The sequence below is a fragment of the Condylostylus longicornis genome, unplaced genomic scaffold, assembly GCF_029603195.1.
Source record: "Condylostylus longicornis isolate FDR11 unplaced genomic scaffold, ASM2960319v2 ptg000106l, whole genome shotgun sequence".
Classification (NCBI taxonomy): Eukaryota; Metazoa; Arthropoda; class Insecta; order Diptera; family Dolichopodidae; genus Condylostylus; species Condylostylus longicornis.
Window position 1 is genome coordinate 652,954 of NW_026578074.1, and position 26,341 is coordinate 679,294.

At 23.8% G+C, this 26,341-nt stretch overlaps 1 protein-coding gene across 2 annotated transcripts in view; it reads right to left on the minus strand.

Annotated features, from left to right (window-relative positions):
• LOC129614197 (putative uncharacterized protein DDB_G0271606) overlaps positions 1-26,341 on the minus strand; it is a 44,717-nt gene that overhangs the window by 6,863 nt on the left and 11,513 nt on the right. Inside the window, exons 1-3 of one of the 2 annotated variants that reach the window (XM_055528639.1) lie at positions 11,649-11,726; positions 10,167-10,396; positions 9,148-9,294 (exon numbers count right to left, since the gene is read on the minus strand). In XM_055528639.1, the coding sequence (XP_055384614.1) occupies positions 9,148-9,294; positions 10,167-10,396; positions 11,649-11,709 (438 nt within the window). In that variant the 5' untranslated portion in view covers positions 11,710-11,726. Of the gene's footprint in view, positions 1-9,147; positions 9,295-10,166; positions 10,397-11,648; positions 11,727-26,341 lie in introns of those variants that run through there. The other variant, XM_055528640.1, reaches the window with a different exon arrangement.

Genomic DNA, 26,341 nt, shown 5'->3' on the forward strand with positions numbered 1-26,341 from the left:
TTCACTATAATGACATTCACTCAATTTTTTCTCATTAGGTGAGTAAAAAGTGAGCTACATACACAATTAGAATTGCTTTTTTTGATATTTTGTATGTATGTAAGTACGATTATATTTAAATATTGTTATAAATTTTGAATTGGAATATTTTTTAAATAAATAAATTTATAAAATTTATTTTTTATATATTTTATATTTTATATAAATTAAAATTTTTAAATTCATAAAAAAATTATTCAAATTTTTTTAAATTTTTAATTGAAATTTTTTTTTCTTTCTTCCATTAAATTATTATTCAGTGATTCTGTTATATTTGAATCACACCAATATTCACACATTGAATGTATAAAATGGACATCGAACTCAATTAATTATTCCAATATGAAAATAAAAAATATTTTTTTTTTTTGTGTATTGTTATGAAATTTTATTTCATATCAAAAAAAATTTTTTGTAATAAAAACAAAAAAAAAACTAACAACAAAAATAGGTAGGTATTAAAATTATAAAAAATTTTTATATTAGAATTGGTTTTAAAAATTATGAATTTTTTATATTCGATTCTTTGTGCTTAATTCGATTTTCTTTAATTATAATGAAATTGTTTTAACTGTTATTTACGAACACTAACCGAATCTAAATAATTTAGAAAAAAAAAATTACCGTTCTAAATCTTAATTTCGGTAATTGTTTATATTCTATATTTTTTTTCTCTACATAAAATAGTGAATTTTTCTTATTTTTTTTTATTTATTCTTTAATTTTTGACATTTATGACAACCGATGACCGTATATTGCAAAAAAAAAATTAACCGACTCCTCGACCGATACATCAATATCGTTTATTGTTGTTGACTTTTATAAATCTAAAATACCACCGATGGCAGGTTCATTTCACGACAAAATATTGAAATAAAATGTTAAAAAAGAAAAGATTTTTTTTTTACTTTTTGTTTTGTCGGTTTTTTTCGTTTATTTTTTTGCTGTTTTTTATTAGACTTTTTTTATTTTTTGATTTTCTTCTTTTTCGATTTTTTTTTTTTATATAAAAATCATACCTTCCATCGCGCAAATGTACTCGTGTATTATAAAATGAAATTATATTTTTGAGTAAATTTATTGTTGTTGTTGTTGTTCTTAGTATTGTTGTATTATTATGTATTTTGAAAAAATTAAATAAAAAAAAAATTGTAAGTAATGAATAATTTTTATTCGATGCATGAATTAAAAAATAACAATAATAAAATAATAAAAAAAGACAAAAAAAAAGAATTAAAGAGAAAAAAAAATTTTTTTTTTTACCATTGTTTATATCAGATTTGGCTTCCATTTTAAGGGAACTCTTGTGGGGGGAATTTCAAAGCAAAAAGTAGTAATATCAAAATTTCCAAGTAAGAATCCAAATTAGAATAGAACATGAATAGTGTGAAATCGGTTGTTTTACACAGCCTCGTTGTTTGTTTTACACAGCCTCGATTTTAAGCACTGTTTAATTTTATCTTGTTTGTACAAATTTTTAAAATCATAGTTTAATTCAATAACAATTTCTTCAAAATCCAATCGCATTTATTTATTTCTTTAAAACTATAAGTTTTTCAAAATTTCATAATAATAACAAAGAACTAATGGGAAATGGCTATTAACCACAAGAGTCGAACACCATGTTATTGTTTTTTTTTTTTAATTTTTATTACTATCCTAAAATTATGCAATTATTATGATTATGCAAACATATTTTGATATGCTATTGAGAATTTATTAAAAAGAAGTAGTTTTTAATTCGTAAAATTAAGTTTTGTATATATAAAGAACATTCTTTATAACCAATTTAGACCTGAATTTCTTTCAAGTTTGTTTTTTCTAACGCAGATGTACGATTATTCGCTATATATGATTTGCATGAAAATAATGAGCTTTAATATTGAAATAAATAAAATTTATAGCTTATATTGTAAGAGAAACTATTTGTGAGTCTTATTACTTTTCATATAACATTTTTGTTTTGTTATTTTTTTTCTGTTTTGAATTGTAAAATATTCCACTATTGTATGAAGTATAAATCGTTCAATGTTCCCTCTGGCTTTTTATTGTTATGCTCGATTTTTTGCTTTTTTTCCTCTAATTTTTTTTTTTCGTATTATTTTTATGTAAAAGAGGAGCACTCAGTACTCTCTTCTTTTAATAGCAAATTTGTTGTTGTTCTGGGTTAGTTTATCGTTGTTTTTTCTTCTGTTTAACATTTTTTTTTGCTTTTTTTTTAATTTTTAGTTAAATTAAAAAAAAAACTGAATGGAGTTGGTTTTTTTTTTGTTTTTTCTCTTCTTTCTTCTTTTTTTTTTCAAAATAACATTATAACATGTGAGCGGTTCCCAGTATTGTTTTAATTTTTCATTTATTTTGTGAATATTTTCGTTTTAATACCTTTAGGAGGTTTTTCATGCTTCCTCCTGCAGTTATATATGTATATGTGTATATAATATATAAAATTATAAATATGTATTTGTATGCGTGTAAATTTAAGTACATTATTTACAGTGATTTTGATAAAATAATGTACTTTTGTTGTTTGTATATTGTTTTTTTCTAGCTTGTTGCTTTATAAATAGAAAATTTAACTAAGTATCTTTTTGATTGACTTAAATTAATTTTTTTTTTTATTAATTATTTTGTTTCTGCATTAAAGCTTACATACATACATTTTTATATAATTTTTATATAATATGTGGGATAAAGAAGTGCAGGTGAATAAAAGTTGAGTAAACGTAAATATGACCGTCATTGAATATAGGGTGAAACTCTTTAAAATTAAAGGTGATCTTTAATAAAAATAAAATTAATATTATTATATTTGAAAATTAATGTTCATATATATATATTATTTGACAAGAGTGTAATGTAAATTTTCCCTGGTAGGAATCGTTACAGGGTGCGAGAAAAGCGGGTGTCAGAAAGGCACTATAAATCAAATAATTAAAATGAATTTTCTTTGAGTTCCTCATTAATATTATGCACGAATTATTCTCAAGTTTAAAATTTACACTTGAATATTGAAAAACCCTGTATAAGTGAAATGCCTGCAGATTAAGAATTACTTTAAATAATTTTTTTTGATGAGCAGCTATAAAGGTAGCTAAAAAAAATATTAAAAACAAAAAGTTAATGTTAAAAATTCCAGGCAATATACATATATAATACTTATATATAAATTATATAAAACATAATCTAGGGGGGAAAAAGACTAAAGAAAAAAACAGAAAAATATGTACGGAAAAATACACAATGCAGACCTATACAAAATAATAGACGAACTGGCGATTTGATTGCGTGAACTAATAAAGCTCACATAAATTTTCACAATATAGACATACGTATGTGTGTATGTATTCTTACATGCCAATTCAAAACGTACATATAAAATTCAATAAGTGAATGCATGTATATGTGTGGTTATTGTATGATTAGGATTGAATAGCCAGTGACAATGCAACTTTTATTTTTTTAAAATTATAAAAAAAAAAAATCGTGAATTCGTGAGGGAGTTAAAATTCCGCTAAATAATTAAAACTAGCAATAAAGGTCAATAATATATGTATATATATATATATATATATATATGTATAGGTATATATAATATTTTTATGTACATATAGTCATGTAATTAAAGGTGATTGAGATTAAATTAAAAAATTAAAATTAATTTTAAAAATGAATTCATCGTCATCGTAAGATTTTCTTAAATAAAGAAAAAAACAGACAAAAAGTGATATGAAAGTTTATCCAAAAAATTTAAGAAAGTTGTATACGAGTTTAATTAAAATGGAAATTTTTTTTTTGTTTCTCGAATATGCGACTTTTATATTACAAGAATCTTGCTAAAAGTAGAGAATTCTAGTTCACTTTTAAAATTATCACTTTATGTAAAATTTTTCCAAAAATTAGGAATTTTCAAATTGTAATCCGTATAAATTCGGTCATCAAAATAATAAGTCAAATTGACATCAGATTTACATTTAAGTAGAATCCCTTCTACAAAATTTCCTTTAATATTATGAGAATATACACTCTTTTTGAGAAATAAGTGAACAAAATAAACTCAACCATTTTAAAGGCATAATATACGTACATTTTAAAAAATTTTTCATTTAAATAAACATATATAATAAAAGATTTAAGGGAGGAACTTGAAAAACTGCGAAGATTAAATAAAGGGAGCAAAATAAATTATTTATATTTTAAATTCAAAAGAAGAAAAAAAGGAAAATTAGCTTTAATAAAATACAATACGAACAATAAAACTAGGTACATAAAACACCCTTATATATTGCTCAGAAATGGTTGGGCGAAAAGTTTTGTAATTGAAAATTAGTGCTTTTTCAGTTAAATTGCTCTCACTAACTCCATTGTAATTTTTAAAGACGAAAATTTTTTAAGAATGGAAAGTAAAAGCTAACACCTTTGACCATCCCGAACTTTAATATGATTGAAGTCACCAACGAAACCTTCTAGTGCTGATATTCAGTGAAAGTTTCGATTAGTGTGTAGGCAAGAGGGGTAAACCTTTCGAAATTTTATTTCACTTTAATATGTCGAAACATATCCGTAACGACTACACTGCCCCTAATGAAAAAGAGAGATATTTTAAGATCGAAAGATAAGAAAAGAATTTTAACAAAGTTATACGTTACATGTATTGATTTTTATGTAAGCACATATAAGAACTTAAGAGTATAAAATTTATTATAAAGGAATTTTATTTTCTATATTATTCTAAAAGTTCTATATTAATTAACCCTTATAAAAATCAATAATATGTCAACAGTATGTCAGTAACTTGTAACGCCACTGAAATTTCACAATAAATTTTTGATTCTATTTAAATTCAAAAATTTAGTTTAAGCTTAGTTCTCTTCAAGGTATTGGTATTGTAACTGATATTTAATTTAGTTGTTCTTTTTCGTTTTTTTATTACCATCTCTTTTGTTCTATACTGTTATTATACTGTGTACATTTTAACTATAGTATGTTATTTAGGAATTCAAAGGAAAATAATAAGAAAGAAATAAAAATTTTGCTTTTTTTTCAGAATCGAATATTGAACGTTATGGCTAATAGCTCTTCAAATACGACTAAAGGCATATTCAAATCGAATTTAAATTAAAAGTTATTTTATTGAGCATTTATACAAAATTAAGATGAGGCTTATACTAAATATAGAATAAAAAATATTCAATAAAAATATACAAAAAAAAAACAATAGAGAAAGAACTGAGTTCGTTTTTTAATTATAGAGCGTAAGTTTGAAACAAAAAGTATAAAGAAACCGAGGCAACTTCTGTTTTATAACTGAAACCTGAAATATAAGAATATTATTAAATTTATTCAAAACTATAAGATTAATTATGATGAATTTTCGTTTTTTTTTTTAAATGGAAATTGTAAAGTCAAAGAAAACAAAATATTTCTCTGGTAAATTAAAAAAAAATTTGTTTGGCGTTAATACTTTAGAACAAGTAAGTAAAATAAGGGAAAAAAATAATGAATAACTAGGATCCAATATTCATTTGTATAAGCTAAGAAAATTGTGTCACCAACTGTGCAGGTGTCCCCAGGTGCAGGATCGGTACTGGTTGTCCGACGTTGCAATTTTTTGAACGACATTTTCTAATATTCGAAAACTCCTCTCCAATATTCGGGGGATATCTGTAGCTTGATACTTGGAACGGAGATATTTTAAGCGGGAGCGGAACAGGCGATTATAATAAGCCGCAAATAGCTGCAATGATCTATGGGGGAAATGTACTTTGTTTCCATTCGGTTACTTTAAAAATCTATAATCTAGTATTCAAGTCATTGATACACAAAAAATTTGGTTCGGTTCGGACCATCCCAATCTATTGTTCAAATTAAATAAAGGAAAACAAAAACCAAAGCGAAACAATTTGTTTGTAAATAACCAATATTCTTTAAATTCGCGTTATGTACACATAGATTGAATGCCGCCTGCGAAAAGCATAGATTGGAAATTCATGTTGTTTATAATATACATACATATCAAGATATCACACGTACAATATAAATACACAAGAATACACAAGATTACAGTAAATACACAAGATTGTGTAAGTATTGCACGCAAATATAAATTCATGTATGTAAATTAATAAATTAATGGCTATATACAGAATAAAAATTGCAATATACACAATAAACCTGTGCTATAATTATTTGGACTATGAAATTTACTGAAGAAAAACAAGAAATTATTAAAGTAAGGCTTTTGTAAGAAAAGAATTACAGGAAACTAAAAAAATACTTCCAAGAAAAGAAAAAAACGGAAAAAAACAAAAATCAATAAATTTTTAGAAACAAAATTTTATGTTATACATTTTACCTTTAATAATATAGGGTGTTTAAAAAGAAATTTCGTTTGTTAATTTTTAGAAGTTACACCCTTCATCTCTTATTTCTTTAGGGAACATATGGCAATCTTCTATAAATTCTCTTGTCGGCTTCTATAACAACAATGACACAGCCATTGAAAATTCTTATTCTTTTTCCCTAAGTTATCTTAATCGAGAATCGGAAATTCTGTATTCAATATATCTAGTAATGAATGAAATTATGACACGACACCTTTATTAGTTATTAATAACCTAGTTAACGAAAAATGGAGTACTTCACATATGGCAGTCGAAATTTTAATATATATTATAAGACTAATATAAAAAAATTGTTAGTCTTATAATTCTGTCAATTAACTTTCTATAAGACGGTCATCCACATAGAATTCTTGAAAATTTATAATAAAATAAATTTAATTTTACTTATTTCTGTGTTTAAAGGAGTATTTGTGTATAAAAGCGAGATCTTTTATAATAGCGTATAACAATATGTTATAGTATTTCATGAATTTTGTTATATTCTTAAAATTATTAATAATAAAAGCCAAATTTTTAATAATTTTTTATTATTTTCTGCAAATTTTATTACCCAAACACCTGTTGTACAATTTATTTAAAAAGAAACGTTAAGAAGAAGTTTTTCATTTATCGCCATTTTGATTTTTTGTTCTTAATATTTTTGTGCCTTTTATATAGCTACTTTTTTTTTTATTTTAGTCAACCCCGAATTGAACCGAAATGAAGTGAATCGAATCAGAGATCTACCGGACAGGATAAGGATATATGAATTAAAAAAAAGTAAGGAGAAGAAAAAGAAATGTAAACAGTTTGAAGGAGAAGAATGAGTAGTTTTTGTTTTTATATTTTTATAATATTTAAAATATAATTTTTCTCATAAAACAAGAAAGACAAAATACGGTGGGGAAGGGGAATAAGAAATTCAAAAGGTTATAGGATGAATGTTGCATACTAAATAAGGACGTTCTTTAATTATTATTCGGATATGGTTTCACATTGCTAAAGTATTTCATGTCTTACTGAATTAGTGAATTATAAAATTTTGAAATTTTTTCAATAAAAAACAAAAAAAAAGGGTGTTATATGGTGTGTGAAGAATATTTAACTTTTATTTTTGTTTTCCTTACAAGGTTTTTTTTGGTAGCAATTAAATGAGAAGAAAAAAAAATGTATAACAATAAAATGTTTTTTTTTTGAATTGGAGGTAAATTTAAAGTCCGGCTTTATTTTTTTCTTTTATTTTGTAACTACATTAGACGGTTTCCAGTGGGAATTTCAATTTGATTCATTATTTACAACAGGTATAAATGTACCTCGCATAGACAACTTCTATAACTATAAATCTTCATTAAAATTCTATGTAAAGAAATTTATTGACATTGAGTTCTAATCACACGATTTCATTTTCAATTGAATATAAAAAAAAAAACAATTTAATGTTTTGTATAACAATTTTTGAGCGTAAAATAAAATTAAAAGTTCTTTAATGACATAATTGAAACAGCAATTGCAGGGTATGTAACAATTTCAATACTTTTTTTCACATAATAGATTATAAAATGACATTTAAAATAAATTATTCTATTTATAGAACAATTTAAATAAAATTTTATTAAAGTTCAATGTTATAGGAATTTATTTTATTGACACATTTCACTGCACAAAGGTGTATAGTATATTATTATCGTTTTCAGTGTTATTCCAACGATACGGGATTACGGAGAAGAAATTGAATTAAGAAACTCATCACTTACAATAATGTGTTTTATTATTACGTTTTTCTAAACTTACTTTCTTGTTATTTGCTTATGAGATTCGATAGTTGGGATTTGATTCGTTGTTAGAATGTCTATATATGAATATATGAATTTGACAGGAGAAAAAGAGGGAAATTGGGAAATCGAGACAGAGAGAGCGGAAGAGAGAGCGCGCGAGATATGGAAATATGGGAGGTGGAGGGAGAGAAGGATGGAGAGTTGAATAAGTTAGAGGTGAAGGGGCAGGTAGACGAGGGAGAGGTAGAGAAAGAGGGAAAGAAAGGCGAGAAAGAGAATAATAGAGGGGGACGGGGCTAGAAAGAGCAAGAAAGAATGAAAGAGATGAAGAGAAAGAAGACAAAAGAAAGAAAAAAGAAAAAAAAAAGATAGAGAGAGGTAGATCATTAATCACTATAATAATTATACTTAATATTATATAACTTGCTTAATTTAAACTTAGTTGACCAAATTAGTTTTCGAATGTTAGCGATAATTTTTTTGTAAATTATTATACGTTAAATGTTAATGCGTAATATTAATTTACATTCTCATCCTAAAACTATGCAGTAAGAGAATGCGTTAAAATTTTACAAATTCATTTTATATGCACAATGTTATATAAAACCGATTTTAAATATGTACCAATACTTTAGGGTTCATTTTTACAATACGATCAACTGTTTTACATTTTATATCAATTTTTTGCTTATTACAAACATTTTACATTTAAATCAAAATTCAATTTATTTTCATTGCTGGTAAGTTTTTTTTTTTGATAATGGTATTTATATCATAAAAGGCTATGTTAGTAACTGTTTCTCTTTTGTTAAAAATCAATGAAACGTACACTATATAACAGTTAAACTCATGTAATTAATGAGTAAGTAGTTAAATTATTTTTAAAGATAATTAAAATATATATTTTTATATTACCATAGTATAACATAAATAGAATAAAATCATATGCTTACCCATGCTTGTAAGTGTTTTGGTGGATGATCTGGAGCAACAACAGCCGATCCCATTTGACGATTTAATAACAATCCACCAGATCGATCAGTCATTAATGGTATTTTACTAGATCCTTTTTCATTTGTTAGAATAAGTTCTCTTTCAATCTACGAAATAGAAAAAAATAATACAATTGATTTAATGTAACCATATAAAAGTAGCTGATGAAGTTTTGCGTTCTAAACTACTGACTTTTTAATGAAAAGCATTTAATTAATGTTCCGTGTTTGTTATAATAACACACTCCTACTATTCTGAAGAGAAATATATGTAGTTGAGATCGTAATTACATATTGTGTTTCATAACAGTAATGGCTTCATTAAAAATATGCAAATGTGAAAATGTTAAATAAATTGCATATTCGGCAAAATCTTAAATGTGATGATTTAAATTTTCTCATACATAACTGAATAGGTCAAAAGTTATTGATAAAATTTTAATAGAGAAAGAAAATTAAAGGAGAAAAAAAATAAATGTTGTAGATGAGAAAATTTCTCAGAATTGTTTGTAATTTTTTTTTTCATTTAATCTTATTTATTAAAGGTATTTAGAAAGCAAATTTTAAAACTGTTTAACAAAAAGTCAAAGAAAAATTCATAATTATAATGAAGAAAATAACGAAATGTAGACCGTTGTTAGATGAATTGAGAAAATTAATTTGATTCTGAATAATTAATAATACAAAAATAATATTTGGTGGGCTTATATAACAACGTCTAGGTATTTTTGATGGACAAGTATTTATTTTTCAGATGACGTACAAATTATATTGTAGGACGGCAATGATAAATGTTCGACTTCAACCTGAAGGTTTTTAATATAAAATTTATTTGTTTTCTAAACATTCCAATTAATTTTAATAAATGATTTAGTTTTTTCGGTCTTTTTGAAAAAATCGCCAAAAACAATTCGTTTATTGAATAATAAGGATCATAAGTATCCCAAGGGAATTTATAGTTATTGTAAAAATTAACTTACCGGAAATTTAGCTGAATGAGTACGTAAAAATGAATTTTGACTTAATAAATTTCCATCAGATGTTTCAACAACTGTTGCTCCAGGTATATTTGCATCACCTGAATAAATCGTTGTACTACCAGGTGGTTGTGGTGGCATTCTATATTCTGGTGGTAATAATAATGGTAAAAGTTTTTTCACTGATTCGTCCAAATTATTTGATAAGTTATCATCGATATTAGTATTTCCCCCTAAAATAAAATATTATAATTAATATTACCATAAAAATGATTAAAAAAAAAACAAAAATTGAATTTTATAATAGAAAGAATAAATTTTGAAATTTTAATTCAGTTTTTCTCAATCTGTGCAGTTATTTGAACTTCACAATAATAAATGATATATTTTGATTTGAACATGTTTAGGGTTTATTCAGAAAATGTAAATTAAATCATACTTGGTGGAAGGGTAGTAAGAGGCTATAAAAAATTTTAATCAACTCTGTAGTCTGATATACTCGTATACTCGTATTTAAATTTGATTATACAGAAGTTCCTAATAAATTGTAAGTCTCTATAGTTTTTCCTGTTCTCAAATTAGTGTTTCAGGTAATACACCAAATGTCTTAAATCTTACAAGAGCTGATTCATTTAGGGACCTGGATATATGCTTTGATGTAAATAATTGACGTTTGCTGATCACTTTAACTATACGATTGGCAAAGTCGGTTCAATGTTGGGTTTTATTAAACGCTGGCCTAAAAAAATTTAATGATCCTTATATTTTAAAGTCCCTGCATTCATCTCTTGTTCGTTCTCAATAATTTCTCGATAACAGCTTCGCCCTCTTCCTTGGGAGGATCATATAATTCTCCCACTATATGAAAATAGGCTCAAATCAACGAACTTCTCGGCGTGATGTGATGTCGTTGATGACATTTTTAATAGTATTATAGTTTGTTGTCCCTTCTGTTATTATTCAAATTTTATTTATTATTTAAAAGTTAAAAATTAAGCAGAAAGAGCCAAAAAAAAATTTTTCAAGTTTAGCCTTAGAAAATTTCAATTTGCTATAAATGATTGTCTTACAAAACATATTATATTTGAAAAATCGGTTAACAACATCGTTTGCGTTCAATTATTATTAAAAGTAAATCACAGATCACAATAGTCATACCACGCAAAAACACTTTTAATTTGCCGTGCAATTTGCGATGATATTAAAAGAAAATTTGGAGAACACTGTTTTAAATTAGAAAAATTAAAAAAAAAATAATTTTTTTCCAAACTAATTTAAACCGAAGTCTTTTAGCTTTCTGTGAGAATTTTTTATTTTTGCTTCCAAAGCATTGTTTTAAACACCACATTGCTGCATAAATAAATGCCTTTAATATTGTACCAAATATTGTACTAAAAATTTTACTGCATGTAATTTTACACAATACGAGTAAACATTTCATACTTGTATATAGATGTGTATTTATTATAGAATTGTATTTTGTACCTGCTTTCTTGTAACGTGGCCTTTGTTGTTGTTTCACTTGTCTAACAGTTCTCACGCGCATAATATACTTTCCAAATCTAATGTTGAATTTGTTTTTTTTTTGTAATTTTTCACTATTTCATTCATAAATTTTTTCTATTTATATATTTTTAATTATATGTATATACACATAGATATAACATTTATATAAGGGTACGAATGTCATTGTGAAATAATTAAAAAATAAAATTTTTTTGTTTCTTTTTGTAAAATACTTTTATTTTTTCTTTTTTTGCTTTTTAATTATTTTTCCATGCGGCTTTTGTTTTATTTATAATTAATTTTTATTTTTTTTGTTTTTAATTTTATTAAAAAAATTTCAATGTTATTCTCTATATAAAATTCAGGAAAAAAAAAATTAATTAATTGGGTTTGTTTCTTTTTGATTGAAGATGAATGACTGAAAAATAAAATTTTTCCATTTTCTATTAATTTTGAAATTTAAAATTATGTGGTTTCATTGTTGAAATTTTTGAAATCAAAATTTTACGTCAAAATATTTTGATTATATTTTATTAAAAAAATATTAATTTTATAACATATTAATTATTCAAAAAAAAAAATTTGACATAAAATTAAATAAATTATTTGAGGAGCAATTGTGAATTACAATCACAAGAGTAACATGCATAGTAGGAAATGTTGAAAACAATTTCAATTTATTTTGATAGTTTGACATTTAAGATTACAATCGATTTCAATCATGTACATAAACTTTGAAGTAAGTAGAATTTTTTTGATTTTTCATATGTCAAAAATAATCTAAATGGGAATAAAACTAAAATTTCAAAAGAAGTAATTTAATTGAATTGAAAATATGCGCGCACCCTGTAAATTTTTTAAAAAGACGCGTGTTTAAATTGTTCAAAAAGTGTATAATTAAATTAATAAAATAATAAAGAATTAATTTAGAAATCGTTGAATTATGAAAGAATAATAAAAATTAAAGTATAAGAGCATGAAGTTTTCTAACCTGATCATAATATATTTTATAACTTAAAAATATGTATAACAGTATAACAGATTTTTAATTAAAGTTATATAATTTATTTATATGCTTGCGTTTTAAATAAAAGTAAACGCATATTATCTCTTATTTTAAAATTTTACATTTTACTGTTGAAAATTGATAATAAATAATTTAATTTGATTTTATTGATTTTTATTTAATTTTGTTTTTTTTTTATAACTTTAAAATTTTAATTGTAATTTTTCAATACGTACGTGCATTTTGAATTTTTATAATAAAAACTGTTATACAATAAAAATTATTGTTTTTTTTGGGAATTTTATGGTGATTTTATGAAATAGGAAAAGAAAAAAATATGATAAAATTTAAAAGAGCTTTAACTTGTATTATGAATGTAAGATGAAAATGATGGTAAAAATAAATAGAAAATCTAAAAAAAAAAATATTTTGTCATGGTTAAATATAACGTGGTTAATTTTAGCTATAAAAATACCTTAAACACGCTTTTACAAGAGATTTATTTAAAAAATCAAGAAAAAAATAAAAAATGAATCTAAGATTAAGTTATAACAAAGATTTTATTATACTAAAATGAGTTAATTTTTACGTTTACACACAAATATTCATAAATATTTTTCAATATTTTGTAAGTAGTATAATTTTTCAACTTTCCATTGTAAACGCTTTATATTAATCTTCATTTTTATTATATTTAATCAAAATTTTACGCATTAATAGTTCAGTAAAGTTATAAAATACATACATACTCGTATATATATTTTGGAATTAAAAAATTACACGATAAAGTTGAGCATTGAAAATTATATTCTCTGATTTATGACATTTCTATAATATTTACGCTTCCAAAAACAAAAGAAGAAACCTCAACTGTATGATATAAAAAAGACAATATTGAATTGAAAAAGGTAAATTTTTTATAAGAATACAACAAAAAAACTTGTATTTAATATTTTTAAGAAGGTGTTAAAATGCATTTTCAATATATTTTAATCAAATATATATTGGTAGATTTGTTGTAGGTCGTTCGTTATACTATATTACGTACGTATATATATAGGTCAGATCAATAAAACAAAAAAAAAATTTACGTAAATTTTTATTTTAAATTTTTGGAGGAAAAAGATATGTTAAAAAATTTACATATTTAATAAATCTATATTTGGTTTCAATCCGGTCAATATGGTGACATTTAATCAAAAACTCAATATATTAATAATGTAAAATTTACCATAAATTTAATATTTAAATTATAAAAGATAAATTAAAATTTACTTATTTACTTGTTTAAAACAGGTATAAATTTAGTTTGTAAATAATAACAAAAAAAAAAAAAAAAATAATAATCAAATTCTAGATTAAGTCAGGTAGATTATATTAAGTCAGGTATAATATTCCTAATTTTAATAGATTTCAATTTTTATTGTTTGTTGTCTTAATTAGAAGAAAATCAGCTTTGATAAAGTGCGTATGTAGCGCACGAAATATATTAGCGAAAAATAAAAGTATTTTATTCCGAATAAAAGGAAGTTTTCTTTTCACACCAATAAAAAAAAAAAAAAATAAAATTTACTTTATTTTTTATTTTTTTTTTAATCGCTGTAAGTGATCTTGTCGAATACAACAGTTTCTAGCTTTAATAACATACTAAGAAATATAATTTGAATTTAATAGTTTAACATATAAAATAATCGAAAATTACGTGGTAATTCAATTAAATTTTCTAGGATAATTTGACGATCCGAGGCAGCAGAGCTTAAAAATGAAAAATTTGACACTATTATATTATATAAATTCGAAATATAAATCAGTTTTTGTGTTAGACTCTTATCAATTTGTATATTTATGGAATTTATGAATTAAAATGCTAACAGGGAATTTTCTTAGGAATTTTGCAATGCTAACAGGGAATTTTCTTCTTATTTTATTTTGGTTATAATTTGACTAATATTTTTAAATTTTCATAATTATAGCCAGTTCACTTTCAAAATTTATATGTTGCATCTAAATACAATGGAATACTTAAGTAGAGATTCCATTATTTAAATTAAAATTATATTATTGCGAAATTTAAGCACAAACAGTATAGAATCATTGCAATTCCAATACAAAAACAAAATTTTTTAACAAAATTTTATAAAAATTCAACTCAATATTAATTTTTAAGTACATACATACACATAATTTTTTTAAGAATTAAAGTAGATATGGTTTTAATGTATCTTCGAATTAATACGATAATATTGTCTATAACGGAGTTGTACTTTAAATTGAATTTTTTCACATTTAAATAATTTGCGTTTAATTTGTCATGTTTGTAAACTTATAACAGGTTAAGAATTACTAAATATAAATTATTTAAAAAAAAATTTTTTTTGATACAAATTAAAAATTCTTTAAATTCCATATTAATTTATTAATAAATATTGTTGCCATATGATTTCATTATTGTTAAATTTTTATATTACTCTGTTCATAATTACATTTACATACAAGATCATATATTTAGCATAAATCTTTCGTGCTCAATCATAACTTAATAATTAAAAAAAAAAAACATGAATATTATGAGTCAATTTAATTAATTCTTAAAAATAATTGATGGTTTCATTAAAAACAAAAAGCACACAAAATTTTGATATTTCCTATAATATACATATGTATGTATATATATAGCTAGTGTCATCGTGTTAGACTCATTGTATGTTAATTGAGTTCTTTGAATTATTGCGCGTTTGTAATCAAATTTTCACATTATTATTTTTCAAAATTTAATTATAATTATTTTATTCTGGTACTTTTGATTTTTCAAAAAACAAAATCGTCGATACAAGAAACAAAAGAACGTCAAACGAGATAAATAAATAATAAAAATAATAAATAAATACATAAATAAATAAATATAAAGGAACACAAATATATAAAAAAAATAAAAAATAAATAAATAAATAAAAGTTAACCGCTTCGCACGGTACTGTGCTGTCGCGAGACTATTTCATTAAAAAAATTTTTTTTTTTCGTTGCTATTTTTTAAATTTTTTTTTGCTGTTTTTTTTTTTTGTTTTTCTCATACTCATAGGTGAAGATATACAAAATATATTTTTTTTAACGCTATATACATCGCTAAATATGTACATACATAATATACGTTTCCATTTTTATTTAAAAAATTATACATTAGAGGGCAGTTTTAAGTTCGAAAAAGTATTATAATAAATTTTGTGTTACAACATACATATGCGTGTATACTATACATACATATGCATGTATTTATAGTGAGTGTGGGTATATAAGTAAATATAGATACATATATTAAATATGAATTTTTTGATGTATATGAGTATTTATGTATGTACAATATGTAAATACATAAATACCCATATACAACAATGGACATATAGTAGTTACTTATTTAACAAAAAAAAAAAGTAATTGGTAACTCTTAAGTCTTGCAAGAAATAGTAACGAAATAAAGTGGTGCGATAGAGTATTTTGCGTTTTTTTGTTTTTTTTCTTCTCTAGTTTTTTATACATTAATTTAGATAATGATATTTAGTACCCATATCTACTTATATATTTATAAGTGAATGATATACTTATGTTGTTATACATGCCAAAATGTATTACAGGGAGATCTGTGAATACTGCTTCATAATAATGACGTGCAGTTTGTCAAAGAAATTGAGATATGAGAAGTAAGAGAGTTTCTGTTACTACATATATACACGATCTTACAAAATTTTTTCCATTAAGCTAATTAATTTTTAGCATTCAATGTTTTTAAGCAGTACTACTATGATGAAATCTGAATTTCGGCGGGGACTGAAACCAAATTTGGTTAGCTGAACTGGTAAATGAGCTGACCAGCCAAGAATCGATCATAGCCAGCTTGGCGGCTATTCAGCTTTTCGTTCGCAATAACACTTTTAATTATCAGCTACCGCTTGCTGAGTGCATGTATAACTTAAAATAACCTTAATAAAACGGAGGTGTTCTCTCCAAAACCAATCTAATATGGCAGCAGATTGTTAGAAATCTTGGTCTGGGCTTTTGGTCTCGGATTTTTGGATTTTCTTTTAATCCGTCATGTTTAAGTCGTCGAGGAGTTGATAAAAAGGAGACCCCTGCGAATTTTAACGAAACCCTGTATTATTATTGTCTGCAGATTATTATATAGATGTATGCTTTTGTATATGTTGTGTAGTATAATAAGTTTATTATAATATGGTATAATAATAACAATCTTAACTCTTTTTCTTTAAGTACGTAATATTTGATAACCGTATGAAATTTTTTGAAATTATTTTGTTTCTCTATATTTAAATCTATTATTTTATATTTCTTCAAGCATTCACTGTTACAGTTTCTGATATATTTTTGTAAAGCATGTAGATAAGAATATTTTAAAACTTTGAAAATTTTTGCTCTTGTTGAGTAAATACGCAGCTACATGAGAGAGAGTGTGCGCTAACCAATGTCACTGTATAATACTATTTGTCAAATTATTCCCTAATTCCACATACAATGTTAGCATATAACAAAATAACAAAAACACTGTAAACTACATTCAAAAAAATAAATAATAAAGTGGTGCAAAAAAAATTGAACCTATCTGTCAAACTAGTTTTTCATTAGAAAAATTCATTTCTCATTCCGTTTTTTTATTATAAAACAATTAAAAAATTTTGGGGTCGGCTGGTGCCGCTTTGTAATTTTCTAAACCATATAGACGTCAAGTCATTCCTACGTAATTTATGAAATACTTTACTGAGGCATGTATGGCTATGCCTCAATAAAGTATATTTCGCTCACATATAGAAAACTAAAAAATTCTATTACAAAGGAACGAATTTCAACTAAATTCCGAATATTAATGTACTATATATGTACATACTATAATTGTGAATTGTTACCCGCATTCATAACTATCATTTACATAAAAATATTATATGTAATAACATGAGTTTTTATTACTATATATATATATATATATATATATATATATATATATATATATATATATACTTCATTTAAATTGTTTTTGGTTGGTAAATAAATAAGCAAAAACAAATTTGTTTTTTGTTTTTGCAGAAAATTATGCTTCTTCTTTATTTATAAATAATTATAGCATCATTCTTAGTAAACTTGTTTTCCATTTTATATGTTGTATTTTGGCTGCTTTAGATATTTTGTAGTTCTACTATTAAAAACCTTTTCAAATTATGCTACTGACATATAAAACTGGAATATCTAAAATCAATTTAAAGCTGCTGTAAATTGATACTGTATAAACAGGCCAAAATTCGATAGAAAGCACCTGCGGTTATAGTGTGTCGAACTAATAATGTTCGAATTAATAATTTCATTTAACAATCTTGTGAACAAACTATTCTCTTAAAAAATTGTTTTAATTTAATGGCGCCATGAGCACTCATTATTTGAGTCATATATCATTTGAAAATGTCAAAATTAAATCTGTCAAAAACGTATGTTTTAATTTTTTTTTATGTACATATATTTCTATACAAAAATATTTACCGATTTACGTTTCCTTATTTTTTTCCTATGTACTTAGTTCATTTGGTAAGAGAAAGTTTTTTCCCCAAGTCTTTCATTTTCAAAAAAGCATTCAACAGTAGTAGACAGGAACAAACATAACCACTTCCTTTTTTTCCTCTTATTTTTGTTTAATTTTCAGTTTAAAAAAATTTTTTTCTTTCTTAACAAGTATTTAGAAATAAAATTTAATATATTCTATTTTTTTATAATTGGTGTATACATTTGTACATTATAATATATTTTCAGTGTATAATTGCTAAATAAATTTATGCATAATACATAAATATAAATAAAAATATATATATATCAGGTGTACATAACTACCTGTAAGAGAATTATAAAAAAAAAAAACGGAAAGAACTGTTACTAGCTAATGTCACACTCCGTTGCATAAAAATAGAAATGTTAAATAGGGGAAAATAATGATATTAACAATTCTCAAGATATTCCTAAATATATATATATACTTATATCTGTATACAATATGCAATGATAAATGTCTAGGAATTTTTAAGGTCCAGAAGAAATGAAAAAAAGAAAGAAAACAAAAATTTGTTTAATATGACATGAAAAACATGAAGAAAAACAGAGGGAAAATTATTTTTTTTTTTTAAATTGGAAGTAAAAAAAAATGTATAAGCCTTAACTTTACTGCAATCTTTTATGCTTCTTCATGCATTCTTCTAATAATAGCTAACAACAAGTTGATATTAAAAGAGCAAAAAAAAAAAAAAAAGCAACATGAAATTTATTTGCAAACAGTGGGAGAGAAAACATTAAAATTTCTGGTAGTTGATTATTTGAATTTGATCAGCACAGAACATAATATGGTTGCAACGATAAGACCAAATTTATACTTAAGTGAAAAATGGAATAAGCAAAAATTTTTTATATTGTAAATATTTTCTTTGATACTCGTAGTTGAATTTCTAAATGATTGATTTATATTTATATTGAAAATTTATTTTAGATTGGCAGTAAAGTAAAATTTTGTGAATTTCTAAAATAAACTTTGTACTGTTGAACACTTAAATTTCTATCTCTATCTCTCTCTCACAGTTTGATAATTGACGAGAAACTTTCTAAAAATTGTTAAAAATTTTACCTTTATAAATTCGGTGTTAAATTTTAAAATCAATCAATTATGTAATACAAGCATATCAAAGAAAATTCGGTATCGTAATGTGACTCTTCCAAAATCGTATTCAAAATCTTACATTTAATTTAATTGAGTATCATATACATACCATAAAAATTTATGTATGTCATACATTGAAGATTAAGGCTGATTTGACTCAGATGCGCATAATAAGTTTAAATGAAAACGCCTAAACTAACAGAACAGTTATGAAAAAGGGGATTACTGTATTTTATTCTCTATCAAATCGATTCTAATTTATTTTAAAAAAATTAATAATAATAATAAAGTTTAATGTATTGTAATTCAAATTTCATTTATAGTTTTCCCAGATAGTTACGCGTGTGATCTAATTACAGATTAGATTTTATTTCACGTATCTTCTCTATATATAATAAATTAAATATAATTATTATTTATTCAAAATATGAATATATATTTTTACGATATATGTACAGTAAATTTGTTAAAGCATAGAGTATATACGTAGTTAACCTTTTGCGTTACTTTTTATACATATATATTGGTTTTTTATTCTTACAACTTTTCATTAAAATTTCTTTTCTTTTATTATCTGTTATTGTTGAAAATTTTAAGTTTTATTACCCGTATATAATTTGCAAATTATAATTTAATTCTTACAAATTTAATTATATACCCTATACTCTATAGTGTTTCAGTAAACCAATTATATAAGAATTATGCCAAATGCTAATCATTCAAAACGAATTTCAAATAACTGATTGAAAAAAAATATTTTATACAGAATTAATTTTGTATTACAGTTTTATCATTAAAATTTATAAATTTACTTACATACATTCAATTTTTGTATATGAAACAGTAAAATTCTTTTACAGAATTGTCTGTTAGTTAAAAGAAAATAATCAGCTGTACTGTAAAATGAAAATTCAAATTCAAATATGTTTACTTTGATTTTGGTTAATTTTTAATACAGGGTCACCCAAAAATATTTTGTATTACCAAAAATTCTTTACAATCTTAAAATTGTCCGATTATGAATCCTGCTCAGAAATTTATGTAAATTTCAAACAACGAAATTTATGAACCATATAACAAAAATTATGGACGTAATTTTTCAGGTTATTATATAAATTTCACTCGTTGAGAGATTTAAAATTTGTAATGGCAGCACAATTTTTTGAAACTTTAAAATCAAAATGGAATTTTACATTTTGCTGTTCTTTTAAGAACAAAAACAAAACCAAAAGTGTTTAACAAAACTATGGGTATACCAGAATATTTTTGTAATATAGAATTTTGTGGTCGAACTGCATTACCATTTCTACTCATGACTACAATTATCAATATGAATTCCAAAAATTAAAATCTATAAATTCGGGAATAATGGTATGATTTTGTAATTTTTTTGATTTTTAGTTCTACTAATGGAATTTATAATACAATAGATAATAAACTTGTATGTTTAAAGAATTCATGACTTCTTTACCTTTTATTATTTATTTGACATCATTTGAATCTATGCATTGGAGTTGAACTATTTATATATATATTTACATTTTATGACTCATTTTATGGAAATTACTAATTTTTTCTCATCAAAATCAACATTGTCATAATATTATGGCTTTGCTTATTTTCTGACAACCTGTACTGTCAAATTTGTAATTTATTTATGTATGTATACTATAATATATGAATATATTAAAATATTAAATTTCAATCAATCAGTCTAAAATCAATCAGTAAATTCAATTAATCGATTTCACTATTTATGTGTATGTATATATTATGATGTATATATGAAAAAAAATTAATATTACAGATATGTGTTCAAATTTATCATATCTGTAGATTATTGATCGATGAATTAATCGATTATCGAGTTTCTCTTTGATGTTCTGATTTTGTAATACATATTATTATAATATTTGTTCGAATATATGTGTATAGGCTCTTACAACTTTGTTAATTCAAAGAAGTGCTTAAATATACGTTCATTAATTGTATAAGTACATGCATATTATGGCATAATATTCACACTATATGGGTTTTCATATATATATGTACATATATTTGCTTTTACAATTTTAGCTTTCGGCTCTCATATATTTTAAGTTTTTTATTGAAAATTTAAAAATGAAGGTATTATAATAGATAGTTTTTTTTTAATAAATCAAAAAAAAAACACCTATTCAATTAAAAATTCAAAATCAAACAACTAAATCTAAAACAAAAAAAAAATGTGCATTTGAGTGTTAAGTAACTTTAACTTGTACAAGCGTACTAGCATAATATTATAATAAACATATTCGTATAATTTATATATGTATGTATGTACTTTTAATATTTTACCTTCATGAAACATGAGATCGGAAAATTATTATAATGTAGTATATATATAATTTAAATATACGAACATATATAGGGAGTTCTTGTTTGATATGTTTGTTATTAAGCCGCAAATATCATAATGCTTATGTTTTCGAATTTAAACTAGAAAACATAAGCATTATACAAAATTTTTATTTTTGTTTTTCTGTTCTATATATAGTTTCTTTTAACGTAAAAGCTAAGCATATATTGCAGACTATAAAAATGAATATGCATTAAATTTTATATAAAATACTTGTATATGTACTTAAATATACTCACATATTATTATAATTTAAATTTTAAATAATTATATATATATATTTAAGAATTTATGAATCTCCATGTGTAAGGATAATGGTATAATTTTTGAGATATATGTATATGATTATTTGCACATTTTTGCATGAAAAGTTTTATTGACAATATCATAAAAAAGAATGCCAAGAGTATATTTTTAAAAGAAATCAAAATGAGAAAAAAGAGAAAGTATTGTAAATTTCCTTGCAAATGTATAGGGTTGTCGATTCGGATAGAGTTTGAAGATATAAAATAAAAAAAAGACGTCTGACAATATAAGCGACAAGTGACAAACAAAAAATCAATTAACATGATGATTTATATAGACTTATTTTCTTGAATCTTGATTCACAAACTGAAGTCTCATTTTTACAAAAATAAGTTCCATATGGATTCCATAAATGTTCCATTCTCGTACGTCATTAATAAATTTCTTGGTTTAAAAAGAAATGAGTGAGAACTTTTTCAAAATTTCTCGAAATAAGCAAAAATCATCATCATCATTTGGCACTACAGCCCGGGGTAGGCTTTGGCCTTCTGCACAATTTGCCTCCAAGTTGTCCTTTCCTGCGCCGATGTTTTCCAATTTTGGATCCCTAGCCTTCGCGCATCGCTTTCTACATTGTCGACCCACCTTGTTCTTGGTCTACCTCTTGCACGACTGAGGTAAGGACGACCATTAAAAATCTTGAACTGTGCCCTTTCATCATCCATTCGGGCCACGTGCCCTGCCCATCTTAATCTCTGTGATTTTATAAATCTAACGATATCTTCTCCCCCTATTAACTGCTCTAATTCACTATTGCTTCGTCTTTCATATTCATCATTATCCAATCTTCTTGCTTTGAAAATTTTTCTTAATATTATTCGCTCAAATACTCGCAGGGCTAGCATATCACCATTTGTCATTGACCATGTCTCACTACTATATGTCACGACTGGACGTATAATTGTTTTATATATAATTAGCTTGGTTCGTCTGGACAGTAGATTCGATTGTATGAGTTTCTTGTTGGCGTGATAGGTCCTGTTGCCCGCTTGTATTCTATCATTTATGGTATAGTGCATACTATTGTCGTTGCGAACTACAGCCCCAAGGTAGCTAAAACTTGTTACACGTTCGAAATTGTATTGACCAATTGTCATATTTTGTAATTGTCGCCGTCTCGGTGTTCTAGACATTTCTAGGTATTTTGTTTTTGCCTCATTTATTTTTAAACCGATTTTTGATGTTTCATTTTCGATTTTTACGAACGCTTCACACATGGCCCTTATACTTCTCCCAATTATAACAACATCATCTGCATATGCCATTATTTGTGACGTTCTTGAAAAAATGTTACCATCAGTATAAAATTTTCCTAAAGCATGTTGTAGAAGAAGATTAAACATTAGTGCAGATAGTGCATCTCCCTGTCTCACACCAGTTTTAATTTCAAATGCACCCGAGGTTTGTCCTTGTAAAACTATTTTGGCTTTTGAATTTTTTATTGTCATTATCATTAAATTTATAAGTTTTTGCGGTATTCCTTGTCTTTTCAGTGCTAAAAAGCAAAAATGTATACTCAAAATTTATATAAAATTTTCACATAGAATTTAGACAAAGTTTTTAATTTTATAAAAATCCTGGTTTTCCTGAATAAATTTTTCTTAAATGAACAGGTTACTATTATTTCATACTTTTATATTTATTCAAGTAAATTTTTAAACTATTTTTTTTTTTTACTAAAAATGAATAACTTTTTATTTAACACCGTCTATAGCCTGTTTTTTTCTACAGTATAATATAAAAATTGCCTATGGGGATTTTGTTTTGTTAATATTTTGTTAGGAAATAATAGAAATATTATTATTAAAAATATAAATTGTATATTTTGTGATTATTAAAAAAAAAAATTTTAAAATATTTTTTCAAAAATTTTATTATTTTTAACTTAAAAGGTCTTTTGAAATTAAAGTTTTATATTTTTAATAAATCTGTTATTAACCTATAAGAAATCTATTCATATAATTTTTGTAAAGTTTGAATATATAAAAGAAAAAAATTTATATAACAAAAATTCAATTCTTTTGACTTTTGTAAAATTTTTAATAAAAGAGATTAGAAAGTGATTAGGTTGATTTCTTTAAAAGCATAATAATATTGACTAAGTGCTTAATTTGCATTGATGATGGCAATTTTTGTATTGAAATTTTGTATCTTTTTTTTGATCTTAATTTTTTTGCTTTGAAATTTCGATTGCTAATACAATATTTAATTTGTATATATATAGTGTATATTTATTTACAAAAACTTATATATATATATATATATATATATAGCTGATTGATTTACTAATTTTGCAAATTAGTAAAATTATTATAAATATAAGAATTGATGTATAGATTTTATTTTTTGTTTTTTGTAAATTTTTAAAAATTCCAATGAATAATTAGCTAATTTAAAAAAAAAAAAAAATCTACATATATATATTCATTAACATTCGTATATTGATTGATTGCTGGTTGAAAAATGTGACGCGTGTTAACAAAAGTATTGCAGCAATTTTTTGACAAATTATCACTTATATATAAAGAAAAAATCAAATAATATTATTATTTACACAAGGTGTGTTCAATATTACAGTTGTCAGTAAATTGTTTCATTTTATTTTTGGCATACTTATTTGTTTTGAATTAAATTTTAATAAAAAACGAGGATTTCTGTTTGCGGAAACAGAATTGAAACGTAACAATATGTATTGAAACATTTTAGCTCTTTTTATCCAATTCTGAAAATTCTAGTGTGGTTATATTAAAAGGTAGAACAACTTTGTTAAAAAAAATTTGACAGCAACAAAAAATTTTCAAAATAGGTATATTCAAAAAATTTACAGTATAGTTACAAAGTATGCAAAATTTCCCGCTTGCATCATGTAACAATATAATTCGAAATTTTTCCACCAGAGTTTATTTTAAATTATACAAGACATGTTGTGATTATATTGCGTACAGCAATATTTTTATAAATTTGTATCCAATTAAAAATTTCATGTTCGATTTGAAATTTTTACACTAAAAATTTATCGCAACATTTAAACACATACATACATAGCTTTCAAAACTAAATTTATCTAAATATTATATTTATAAATTTTATTCAAGTACAATTTAATTTCACAAATAAAAGCAATTGATACAAAAATTTCTTATATACAATATAGAATCTATTTCGTGCATCATGTTTTTATGAAAATCAATTTGTGTAATTTGCAAATTCTTGCAAATTCTTGCAAATTACACCGAAAAAAAGAAAAATATTAGAGTAAACGCGTGGTTGATTAAACAAGACACATAGAGAAAATCACACTTAAATCTGCCAATAGAATTTAAGTTTTACTCATATATATTTTTCTATTTTAATGCGGAAAGAAATGAAAAATTATTGTAAGTCTTATCATGTTAAATTCTAACAAAACACGATTTACTTTACAAATAAAGTAGATTTTTAAAATTTAAAGGAAGAAAAAATATGAAAACCAGTTTGAAAATTTTTATGACATGCTATAATCCAAATGAAAATAAAGTGGTAAGATAAAATAGAAAAATCGAAAATCTTTTCTTCTACTTTGTAGCTATTTTCGATATATTTGTTATTTTATATATGTGTAAAGTGTGTATGCAATTTTGTAAACATGTAGATTTTATATTTATGTATGTATGTATACAAAGTTAACATTATAACCTAATTCAATTGATGAGTTATTTGGTTGCTTCTGGTTTTTTAATTATTTCAATGTAAAGAAATAGGAAAAAATTAAAAGAAAATGTTATAGAAAAGTATTATGGCAATAAATAAAGAAAACGGCATTTTCACGGTTGATATGCAATCAAATCTTCAGAAAATTTTTATTTTCATTTTTACTTATTTTGTTTTTTTCCTCAACAAGTTTATAAAGTAAGAGTTTTTAATGGAAAAAATTTTGAAAATATACGATTGTTATTATTACGCGTGATGCTAATTTAGTGCTTGATGTGCCAGTCTTTTTTTTTTTCTAAAATATTGCTTTCTCTTATTCTTTTTCTCCATACATAATGTTGATATTATTATAGCTATTTAAGATCTTCTATTTGTTAGATTTTTAATTTTGAAATTATCATTATTGTATTTATAAGCAGAATAATATAAAATTGTTATTTTTAATTTGTTTAAACGTTTATAACATTTTTGAAGATTAACTGCAAGTTTGTTAAAACTGTTTTCATTTTATTAATAAATTATAATTTGCGCAATCATCTTTGGTGGCAAATATCTCATGAAATACTACATGCATA